This window comes from Vanacampus margaritifer, chromosome 9, assembly GCF_051991255.1.
Source record: "Vanacampus margaritifer isolate UIUO_Vmar chromosome 9, RoL_Vmar_1.0, whole genome shotgun sequence".
Taxonomy (NCBI): domain Eukaryota; kingdom Metazoa; phylum Chordata; class Actinopteri; order Syngnathiformes; family Syngnathidae; genus Vanacampus; species Vanacampus margaritifer.
The window spans coordinates 6,264,522-6,277,414 of NC_135440.1; the positions used below are offsets into that span (position 1 = coordinate 6,264,522).

General features: G+C 39.1%; 1 protein-coding gene across 3 annotated transcripts in view; it reads right to left on the minus strand.

Annotated features, from left to right (window-relative positions):
* LOC144057677 (myelin basic protein-like) overlaps positions 1-12,893 on the minus strand; it is a 51,984-nt gene that overhangs the window by 17,966 nt on the left and 21,125 nt on the right. For 2 of the 3 annotated variants that reach the window (XM_077575510.1, XM_077575511.1), the window contains exon 2: positions 11,134-11,192. The exons of the other annotated variant lie outside the window; for it this stretch is intronic. In XM_077575510.1, coding sequence (XP_077431636.1) covers positions 11,134-11,178 — 45 coding nt within the window. In that variant the 5' untranslated portion in view covers positions 11,179-11,192. The remainder of the gene's footprint in view (positions 1-11,133; positions 11,193-12,893) is intronic. 3 annotated transcript variants of the gene reach the window in all.

A 12,893-nucleotide genomic window follows, 5' to 3' on the forward strand; every position in this document is an offset into this window, starting at 1 on the left:
TATCTGTAGCAGAATGATGGCGGCAAAGCATGTCAGCCTCCTGTAAGGCGCGGCACAACCTAAGTAATATGATTAGCGATTACTAGACTGAAATGTACGTTGATGTAATTTAGTGATATTCCTTGTGCAACTCGCGGCCACAGGCAGCTCATTTAGCTTTAATTGGCGGCTTGTAGCAAGTTCTAGGCATGTGACAGTTTTGACGATATTACCAAGGGGTAATTGCCTTCAAATATTTTTTTTCTCCTGAAGGGAGCGTACACGGAGAAGGGGGGAAGAAGAAACAGGGGTTGGAATTAGTGATAGATACACATAACTGGCCGTGGCAGTTTGCATGGTCCTTACAAAAAAAAATAATAATAAAAAAACTTTTTTTTAAACTTGAACATGTGCCAATGTGGTATAATTAGCAAAAGGAGTAGATGGGGTCTGTTCTAAAAAGAGTTAACCATTTGATGGGACTCTGTAACCTTCTAAGAATAATTTAAACATAAGAAGGTTGTAAACATTTATTTAAACTTAACATGGGACATGTTTGTTAATGTAACAAATATTCTATTATATATATATATATATATATATATATATATATATATATATATATATATATATATATATATATATATATATATATATATATATATATATATATTTTTTTTTTTAAAAAAAAAAGAAGATTGTGTTTAATGGGGTTTTTATTTACCCAAATACTGTATTTAAAAAAAGGATATTTTAGAGCTGAAATTTTAATATTGTGATACCATAACACAAAACTATTTTTGCTCACTGTTATCATACCGTCAGAATGTATTATCAGCAACATACCTAGTGACAACTTAGAACCATATCAAAGCACAGCCGATACAATTTTTTAATATTCAGCTACAAAAATATATAGCAAGTATTATGAAACTAAGAAGCAAATGTCCACATTAAAAGTTTCCTTTCATCTCAATGAATTTTGTTTTCAAAAAAGAGGTAACTGTCAAACACAGCGTGCTTCTGTCGTTCCAGCTTTTTGTAGGGAACGGGGTCCAGTGATTTGATCTATATTGTTGCTAACGTAGCTCACCCCTTGACTTTTCAATGCTATCGAGTTCTTGTGTAAAAAATTGTGAGTATCACTGATGGGATATATTTTTTTTTGTGTGCATATAATTTAAATTAATAGTGGGTTTTTAAAATGAATGAGTTATTAGTTCACCACTAATACATAATGCCTCTTTACCAAATTATTGACCAATCTAAAAAAGTGTTGAAAACGGCTCGCCGTTCTCTCTTCATTCGAAGACAGTGTGTTCATTGAATGTGCTGAAACCACGACCCACTTAACTGTTAACTGTCAATCAAATACTTCCACTACGACCTCCACAACTGGAGGATTCTTATTCTAGCATCTTTCTTCTTACTTCATTTGAAAGATCTAATTTGGGAATATATTGAAATGCAAGAGACCCACTCATGGGATCCTACACATGCAGAAAAATAACTGAAGTTGAAGGAGCCTTTGAAATGAATCCTCCAATTCACCTCAGTGAAGGATATGTCTCTTGAGTTGAGATGCACATCAAAAGCAAAACGGTTGGTATAGGACAGTATGTGAACTGCTGAAATTTACACAATTGTGTCACCAGAGTTTAAACGAGCAGAAGGCTTACACCCCACAGCAAGTCGTTGATGCCTATATTCGCATTCATAAAATCATTTTTGTACAAATAACTTCAGTCACAATGAACACTCTAAAATTGGACTAAGAGGTGTGCAAAAATGTTCAGGTTTTAGTCAGCAAGACAGAGATGACAACAGACGGACAAGCATCTCCTGCTAATTGTGAATCATAGAACCAAAAACAGCAGAATTCAATTTCCCAACACATTGTGACTCATAAAAAACTGAAGAATTTAGATTCCAACCAGCCAAAAAGGGTGGCGCCAAATGATGCTTCTCCCCCAGACATCCAGTGAACCCCTAGCTCCTGAAGAGCCCGACAGTTTTAAATCTTTGGTGGTGATGTGTCTGATAAAGAAAGGGTGAAGTAGGGCTTGGCCATAATTAATTATCAATATATATCACGATAAACGTGATCAATATAGCAATACAAATGCCTTCAATAAAATGTTTGATAGAAATAAAATCAGGAAGCAAACCCTGACCCCAGCTTTGTGTGTGTTATTGACTACAGTGTGCCAACTGTGCCGTTAGATTTAGGCCACAACATAAGAAGAGATTTTGAGCACAAAAGTGTTTTGAGCGAAGCCAAGTCCTTGTCTGCCAAGTGTGGACACGAAGAAGAAGCAGCTGACTCAACGAAGAAGAGCACACGCGCGCGCTTGTGTCAATGTGGCATACACACTCCGAACAAAAGTGCGGCTTCCTTCAAATAAATGACCAGTCGACTCAGTACAACGCTAGCGAAACGATTCTATTGTGCATGCCAACCCAATTAGACACCTCCAAATAGGATGCGTGGTATAGGAGCAAAGGAGTTCCCTGTCTTTGACATGCTAGCTCCAGTCTTAGCTAGCTCAGACCCTCAGCATCACACTTAAGTCACAACTAGGCAAATAAAACATTAATGGACTATAGCAATAATGAGCCCACTAAAAAGATAAAGTAGTCCTAAGACTGTTGGTCAACTGTAATGCATGCACTCAAAGAGAGAATTAGTTGGGGTTTTTTTGTGTCATAGTACACTTACATTGCATGAACACTGAATGGCGGTTAAACTAATTGCATCAATCAGCCAAATCTGGAGAAGGTTACAAGTGGAGAATATAAATTTCCTGTTTGCTTGAACTGCTGACACACGTGCACATCAAAATAAAAGCAGTCCATACATTGCGTTTTATTTTGACTTCATAAAGGCTGCGAGAGCCGGTCAGAAATTGTCGAGTGTAATTTGATCTAATGAATCAAGCATTAGTATAGTTAGATCAGATGAATTCGGGACAAACCCTGACAACTCTGACGATGTTAACAGTGGTTATTTTTAAGACGTCAGTGTCACAACACAACCCACTCAGAGAGACAGGAACAAGCTGAGTGGGTTGCTCACAAGGCTCAAATTGAGAACAGTGGCGTGTCAAGCTGAGACTTCGGCTCCCTCATCTGGAGAGTTCATTTGTCACTCAGTCAGTTTTCTCATTTCGTGTCAATATTTGGCCTCCTGATGAGATTTCATTAAAGGATGACATTTGACAATTTCTGCAATATTTAATTAGGCAAGTACTGCATAAACATTTTTGCTGAATCCTTAGTAGTAGGTTGTTAATTTGCCTTTTCCCATTTTTTTTCTTTGACAGCCATTGAAATGCAGATAGTATTCTCACCTCATGCCAGTGTATTTCTTCTGATAAAATGTGGCTGGCAATCTGACACCCATGCATAGTAAAATATACTGATTGAACCAGTTAACTGTTTAGTATTACAAGAAGCACAGTGAGTCTGAATGCACAGTGGCCCCATGGCCTCGCACCACATCCTGCAAGTACATGCTGATGCTGAAAGCGCAGAAAACCAAATCCTTTTTACAGCAACTCAGCAGGAACAATCTTGATGTGATGTGTCACAATAAGGCAAGTGTGTGCAATACAATGTTGACTATGTCTCCTCTGGAGATATATTGTACGGGAGTAATTGCTATAGCAAAAACAAAAATCTTAAGTAAGATATAATTTCTTAAATTTAACCTATATTTGTTTATTTTTATTTGACAAGTTATTTTTTACTTAAAGTGAAATTGTCAGGCAAGATTATCGTGATTATTTTAAGATACTTATTACTTAATTATCTTATTTGATCAAGCAGTCTTGGCATTGAGTGTTAGACAGTTTTAAGTACTGTGAGGATTAAAACAGGCATTTCCCACATTTTAAGATAACTAACCAACATAAATGGCCCCGAACTCGGGTTTCATGAGTTTTCTTGTTTTAAGATTTAGCATAATCTAGTAATAAGATAAATGGAAAAAAAATTCATATGAAAACAGACGACTACAGTATGGTTCATTTCATTTTCCTTGTTTCACTACCAGCTCAGTGGTCTAGTGGTAGAGTGCCCTACCCTCAGACTTGAAGGTTGTGGGTTCAATTCCTGGCTAGGTCATGACAAAGAAAATGGGACCTGATACCTCCCTGCTTGACACTCAGGCAAGTTATCCAAGCGTAAAAAAAAAACAACTCATGTATTTTAAGAAAATAGCTTTATTTATTACAGCTCGAACAAAGTCGACATGACTTGTTTTTAGTCTGAAAATACTATTTTCAAGACCGCAGTGGATGATATGGGCGTAGTATTTCCTTATTTTTCAAAATCTTACAGGTAAATTTAAGTAAAATCGTCTTGTTCTGCTGGCAGATAATTTTGCTTATTTGAAGTAATAATTTTCTTATTTTACTGTATTTTTTTCTTAAAATGTTTACAGTCCCTTTTGCAGTGTGTTTCATACATTCTAGTGGCACCAAATCATTCAGTGAACTACAAAGTGAAGAATTGAACAAAAACAGAGATGTGATGAGGATATTCACATATTCCTAATTGGAAAGAGGATCACAAATCCTACATAACAAGCACAAAAATAAAACCTATGTCACTCTGTCATGCTCTGCTTTTGTCTAATTGTTGCTATGACTACCAGTTGCTTTGCAAGACAGCTATTGACTTAGATGTTACTATGGTGAATCCAAAAGGAAACAAATGAGAAACTAAGATGTACAGCAACCAGCTGCCACTTTATGGCCACTTACACAATATAACATCCAATGCAAGATCTACAGCAAATATTCCACAATGTTCAGTTTTGATTGATGCTGTAAGAGAGATATGCACTTAACAATATAAACCTCTATATTGTTTAATGTGATTGTGACTGTGGTATGCTCCAGCTGTGACAAAGCCTCTCCTAGAAGGTTTACACTTGACACAATATGCTTTTAACATTCACTGTCTGTACAGCTTAATCTCACTAGGCTCATTGGTGTGCTGGCGCCGATCCCAGCCAGACAATCACAGGGCACAAGTAGACAACCAACCAGCTGGGCACTTCCGTTAATCGTCAATTCCTCTCATTGACGATGCTCACCTTCCACAGAGTGCTTTCGCATAGTCGGCAAATGCTTTATAATGCAAAACCTCGCAAAAATGCAAAAAAAAGCACCAATCAAAGGATATAAACATGCTTCAGTCGATGCTCAGTCCGTGTGTTTTTTAGAGGCTTCACTGCACTCGCCAAAAGGTGGACGTCGTCATCAATGGAAAGTGAATAAGTGAATAAATGGAAGTGCCCAGCTCTGCAAACCATTCTCACCCAAGGACAATTTAGTCTTCAGTTAACTCTTTGACTGCCAGACGTTTTCAGAAACGGGATGTCGCCAGTGCCAGCCAATTTAATAAGCATTTTGACTGATCTTTCAAGGTCCACAGAAAATGTTGTGTTTGGACTATGGAAACACACATACTACCAAATGAAAGATTGAACTCTCATCTTTCATCAGAAAAAAAAAGTTTGTTTCTACCTTATTTCGTTCTTCAGTAATCAACAATAGAAAATGGTTAGTTTCACCGAAATGCTCTATTTTGAAACAAAAAGCGGAGAAAAAGAGCTTTTTGTGAAACGATATTTCATGCACTCTAGTGAATTGTACACTTCTTTTTGTCCATGAATGATGCCACAAACACCTAAATAGTGCTTTACTTCTGTAAAACACTATCACCAACAATGAAAAAGTGTTTTTAGATTGCAAAATACGTTTATTTCCATTCGACAGTGTAACAATTTGACAAAACAATTTTGCAAACTATTTTCAAATGTGTGCAACTGTGGTACTATTTACAATTATGTGGATGTTTCAAATACAGTTTTTTTTTTGTAACACTCCCCTGCGTGCAAGGAGAGGGAGCAGGATTTGCACAGCAGAGTAGTTTCACTGCGATTGTCCCTTTCGCGTGCAGACGTTACACTTTCTTGACGGCCTTTTTTTCCGGGGAATAGCAAGTAGCAGACTGTACCCACTCCTCCGATGAATATGCATTGGACTCGGGGTACTCTTCGTCGTCCGATTGAACGTCCGCCTGTGCAGAAGTGCTCGGTTGTGCTCCGCGTTTTCCGGTGTTAGCATCGCTCGCCGGTGAACCTTTATGACGTCGTCATAGCCGCCGCGTCAACGCTTCCAACTTCGGCGTCAACCTCGGAGTCACCATCATCATCGATGATTATCATCATCGTCATCAATGTGCTCTTTAGCGTTGGTCGATGCCTTTCGTCTTTGAAAAAAATTCCCAAGTGTGAGCTACTTGCAACCGGTCGCCATTGTTCGCTTCCTCAGCCATCTAGCTCCGCCTCACGTCTTCTACTGCCGCGTCAATGCTTCCAACCTCGGAGTCAACCTAGGAGTCACCATCATCATCGATGATGATCATCGTCGTCATCAATGTGCTCTTTAGCGTTGGTCGATGCTTTTCGTCTTTGAAAAAAACTGCTCGAGCGTGAGCTGCTTGCAACCGGTCGCCATGTTCTCTTCCCTTCCCCAGCCATTGTCCCCTCTAGCTCCGCCTCACGTCTTCTACTGACGCCTACCCAATCTTGTCAAAAGAGAGTCATTGCTGCCATCTAGGGGCCAAAAATCCTCCACCCGTTTAAAAAATAAATAAATAAAAAATTGGATGACGTCTTTTAACGTCATTGGCGGCCCTCCGTAGGTTTTTACTGACGTCTTTTAACGTCCATGGCAGTCAAAGAGTTAATACCAATTAATTTTGGCGGAGAATTAATAAGGAAACCGGAGTACCCTGAGAAAACCCACACAAGCACAGGAAGCACATACAAACGTCAAACAGGGAGGCTGGATTTCAACCTACAACCTCTGACTTGTGAGGCAGATGTGCTAGCCAGTCATTCACCGTGCTGCTGAGGTATTTTCAGGCAAATGAAAAGATGAGCCAAAACAAGTCTTCCAGCTTGTTTGGACTCCCCTTTTCCCAATGCACTGACACAATCGCTTTGTCCATTAAACCACAGCCAGGCAGCCAAATAGAAGCACAAGTACATGGCCCACGACATAGGAAAATGCTTTTATGACATCTATTTCTCCTTTCCTTTTTTCCTTACTCACAATAGCCTACACACAACAAGCCTGTAACCTTTGCAAAGCTGATAGGCACCTCACCTCTAATGGCCCACACTCATTATAGCTTCTCTCATTTTGAAAGGCTGTGACAATAAGGACTTAAGCAAGGCTCTGGTTAATTATATACTGCCATTAAATTGCATGTGTTCCAATGTTCCTGTTTCAAGATGACCCCCGATGCACTCACATGTACAGTAAGTGTCTCGCCTGTAGATTCTGCAGCTAACGAAACAGAAAGATGTTCCAAAGGCAATGTTTGTCCAATTTAAATAGATCCACCTTATTCCTATGCCCCATTAGCCTTTGTGCGAATTAGGCTTTTGGGCAAATCAGTACCCTCACAATAATAGTCGGTCGCATTTCATTCGGAGGTTCGACGCAGTCTTTTTTTTATATATATTTTTTAGCTTAAATCAGATGTAGAAGCCAGCCAACCCCACTACTTCCCACTGCATGTACATTATCGGCCGGGGCAGCTGCAGATGTAAACAAGCTTCACACACACTTGATGTCATAAGCTGCAATCAATCAAAAATGCTGCGACGGTTTTAATAATGCCAGAGGTTTAATACTAAAGTGCTATGTCTCCCATATACATAAAAATCATACCTGATGATGTTGGCACCCGGTGAATCTTTTCCCATGGCAATTGCCATAAAGCAAACGGGTTCTATGTGCACAAAATGAAACGACTCGTAGGTGGTTGATGTGGGCTTTTCAAATAAAGATTCTCAGATTAATTCCTCTGTGACCTTCAACCCACTGGAAGGCACTGGAAACTAGCCTTTTTCACAACAACATTCTCTCTACCTCTCCGGTTGCAGTTCAAAACATTGCTTTTTTTTCTAGTCACAGATTCAACTTCTTCTTCTTTCTTGTTCGTACAAATGGCAACAACGCAACAAGTTCCCAAGTTGTGAAAGTAATTTTTAAATGCAACGGTGACTTAGGATTGTTTTAAAAAGGGGGGAATAAAGACATCCAAATAAACCGCTCCGTAACACGACACCTGCTGTAACAAATAGCAAAATTCTGGCTGGGAGGAGAAGTTGGAAGCAGAATCGTTTTCGCATCAGAGTCCTCAGGAACGAGGTGGATATGTTCTCTTGAACACAGGCAGGCACACTAGTGCACCTTCATTAGTAAATCGAAATGCCTACTGGGAGGTGTTTAATTCTTTCTCAATTTGCCACAAAACGTTAACCTTGAGCCCTTCAAGAATACTTAATATTTCAACAAAAAAGTCTTGACAAAAAAAATACCAACCACCAACCATAGTATATAACTGCTTACCTATACAAACCTTCTGATATAGCAAAACGCTGACTCAAAAAAACTTCGGCAGATCAGAATACTTCAGCTGACTGGACGATGTGGCATCTTGTGCACGTTTGTTATTACCAATCAAGGCAACGAATGAAAATGTCACGAACATCTTTACCAGATAGAAAAGCACGAAGCACCGCTCGCTGTTCAAATTCAACAAGGAAACGGTGAGTAATAATGCGAGAACAGAATTTATTGCAGCGTCCATTCATTTGTTAGATTTGTTCATCATCACCATTGGTTTTGCCCCACCCTAAACAACGCCTTATTGGCCTGACCTAAAAAAGGTCGGCTGCAAACGTATCAACGGGAGCGGTACAAGATGTATTATCCAGAGTTTGTGAACTCACAAATACCGCGAGAATTTAGCTTGCTGGCAAGGTTAACTACATTTACATACAGTCAATATTCGGGTTAAGGTTAGGAATACGTTTTCTGAAACAAACGGGGTAACACGTTTACATGCGTGGCGAGTAACTCTCATTTACATGGTCATTTGCGCTCGATAATAATAATAATAATAATAATACATCATATTTATATAGCGCTTTTCTAGACACTCAAAGACGCTTTACATTGGATACATTATTCATGTGCTCACACATTCACACTCTGGTAGTGGTTAGCTACTTAACTCATTTTCTCCCCCAAAATTATAAATACGTTCTATTTTAAATGCTTTAGGTGTCCCAAAGATGTATTTATACGTTTTTATGGGGGTTTTTTGGTGCTAGAACATACAGTAGGCAGCCTCTCAACTGCAAAGAGCGGTTGAAGAAATGGTAGTTGTTAAAAAAATGGCCAGCAGGTGGCAGCAGTTCCATGTTTTTAGAGCAATAGAACACAATATTCTGTGGGCCTTGGAAAATCAGTCAAAATCCAGTAAAAACAGCCGGGAGTGACGGGGATTGCTTCAGTGAAAATGGCTGGGAGTGAATGAGTTAAGTAGCCACAGCTGCCCTGGGGCAGGCTGACTGAAGCGTGGCTACTAATGTGCGCCTACAACCCCTTCGACCACCACCAAACAGTTGCACCTTCCAAACACCAGTGTGAGCAGCACTGGAGGCAATGTGTGTGAAGTGTCTTGTGCCAAGGACACACGACAACGCATGTCTTGGAGAGAGCGGGGATCGAACAGCCAACCTTCCGGTTACTGGACACAATTGGAATATCCCGCGATGCGTGGACAACGTAATTACGTACATAACGTCATTTCCGCTTTTAACTTACTAAGTTCAATAAAAGACATTATATTTATATCACTCACCACTTTAAATAAAGTAGTCTGTTTCCTCCTCGCCCTAGAAGTGTGGTTCTTTGTTGCAAGCATCATATTTGTTTACACCGGCTTGGGTATTTCCGGTGGATTACACGGCAGAAGCACGGACTTCACTTCTAAAACAGTTGGGTAAAAAATAATGCAAAAATGGACCGATCCTTTACTTGGGTCAATTTGACCCAATTTTGAGTCAAGAAATTGGTCTTTTAGTGTAAAACTCATAAATATTCGTCAGATCCTTTACTTGGGTCATTTTATATAAAACAACTCAGACAGTTGGCCATAAAGTGGATCGGTCCATAATTGGGTTGCTTTTTGACCCAACTTTTGACCCAACTGTTTTTAGAGAGTTGTATACACAGTATAGGCACAAACTGTGGCGTTTTCGCCGTAGAGACACAAAATAATGTGAGAGAAATCTGAGAAATCAATGTATTCAAGTGAGGCTCCTTAAGCGAGTAGGGATGGCGCTTCGCATACAAGTCGAGATTACATAGACCAAGATTCCTTGCAAATACAAATAAGCGAAGAAGAATAAAAGTAGATGAAGAAAAAAAAAAGAGAGCATGCGCACAGCGAAAAACAATGCGCCTTTCAACCGAGGTATTCTGAATGTGTTTATATGCACAATAATTCGGGTTATGAAAGGGGTAAACCAGGGATCTTATTCAGATCTTTAAAAACCCAAATAAGCTCAGGCTCCTGACACACGAGTTTATATTGTTGAACATACGGGCTCCCCAACATGTCTTCAATGCACCGGGAAAGTTGTGGCACTCAAGGAATTTGACATTAAAAGACTGGAAATGCTGAGGAGTTATGAAAAGTAGGAGGGAGATAAAATAGCTGATCATCTTGTTCACTTTCTGAAGAACTGTTTATGTTTGGAACTGTTATAAATAAAGATCGAGAAGATTGAGCTAGTTTAGTGTAGAAAAAGCTAGCTTTTTTTTTTTTTTTAAATACTTGAATCCACCACTTGTGGTTCGCCACCCAATTTGTATATTTGCTAAAGTTTTTTCAATGTATTTTTTTTTTTTTGGGGGGGGGGGGGGGGTGTTTTTTTCCCCAGGATTTATTTTCTTTCTCTTTTTTTTTTCCATACAAGCACTATTTGTGGCAAAATCTCAAAATCAACACTTTTGTCCAAACAATCTAGCAGTCTATTTTTTAGTCCAGCACAAAACTAATGCTGCCAACATGCGGATCCTTTTGCCAAAGCGGGTCACATATATATTATACTCTGCTCTGTTAATTGAGGGGATTCGAGAAGTTGACTACAGTTAGTAAATTAGTGAGATAAAGGAGCATGACTGCTTGTACATGATCAGTCCAAACTCCAACTAATAAAAGCTAATGTTCACACTGACATACAGGCACCACAGCACCTTGAGGGATTCGTACCTGGTTGTCTGTCGGCGATTCTCTCTTTCCTAGACGTTGCCCCATGCTGCTGACAGAGGCTGCGGGGAGGGGATAAAAAGCAATGACAGACCAATAAAAAAACAGTGCTTTATTTAAATAAATAAAAAGTGTCATAGCAGATTTATATAAGCAGAAGAGTGATTACTTGGTATGAATAATATACACACAATATATAACATACAACACAAGTAAATATACCCAGAAGGTTATACACTACTGAGGATAATAATCTAATGAAAGCATTTTCTTTGTGATTGCATCCTAAGAATAGATGCAATATATCTTTATATCTATGTAATGTGCTGTAAAACACGGAACACAAATGAGTAACACTTTGCCCAGTAACATCGACAGCTTTGATTCTAATTAAGTCCCTTGCCAGTTTCAATAGTGATTTTACTCTGCTGTGCTACAACGCTGTTGTATGATGGGTTCTGATTAGTTGTACAAGTTGTACTAAATCGAATAAAACACAAGATGGATTCCTGATGAGACTAGTGCCTTCAAAAAAAATTATAAGCCAATATCCATTATAAAATTAAGTAGTAATGAAAATGGTCATTTGCACCCCCCATTAAGTGGTATGGAGCTGTTAGGGGAGTTAATTTTGGGTTGACATTTACCTTCGTCAGAATGTTGGTTTCACAAAATCAACTTAGAAAATACAAAGCTGGAGATTCACAATGTATTGTCTGTGTTTGTAAACTAATTCGGGATGGTTAATGCCACTTTTTCTCACACCGATACCAATATGAGTACTCAAGAAACTGTGGAGTGTGGCATGGGTGGAGCATGCAAAAAATGCATGTACAAAAAATCTTTAACAATAATATTTTAAACTCCGGAATGCACTTTTAACTAACAGAATTATCAGAGTTCTCAAAGTTCCACGAATTGTCTAATCAGTTCTGCCTTTAAAGATGCTTAATGCAGGAAATTGAATTTTGAAACGCTACTGCCATGTGTGGACGAGAAATGAAACTACACACTCCCTATTCGCGTACACACTGCGTGCATGACATCACATCTGCAGACAGACGCCGGGAAATTTGTACCCAAGTCTAGTCCGAAAACTATTGTGTTGATAATATGCATATAGTCCCACCACTTCCTTTCAAAGTACCACACAGATCTGAACATCAATGAGCTGACTGCTTACCAGAAACTTAGCCTAGCATTTGGCGCCTCCACAGCAATGTGTGAGAATTTATTCTCCACTGTGAGAAATAAATTTTTAGACCACGCACAATGCTTCATAAAATATAAGCCCAGCTGATGGACACCACTGTCACCATTGCAGTCACATAAAAAAAATACAGAGTACATAGCCTCAACTATTAAGCTTAAGATAAGATATGCATTTACTTATTTACTTAACACCTCTTATTAAAGTACTGAATGATATAAGATTGAACACTGATACAAAGAGGGTATCGGTGCTCGTCTTCTTAGACCTTAGCGCAGCATTTGATACAATTGATCATAATGTACTGTTGAATATGTTGGAAACTTGGGTGGGGTCTTAAAAATGGTTCAGGTCCTACTTGGGGGCACTGGCAGAGTCAGAGGGGAGGCCAGGGTGGCACATGCCCATGCTCAAATGTGATTGGACCCCGCACAAAATGTTAAAATCCACCTCACTAAGAGTCTGAAGAAAAAGAATCTCCCGAGTCCAATCAAGATGACAAGTTTTTGGCAACGTCATGTCGGTTTCCTCGTGAGACGTGAGTGACTATTTA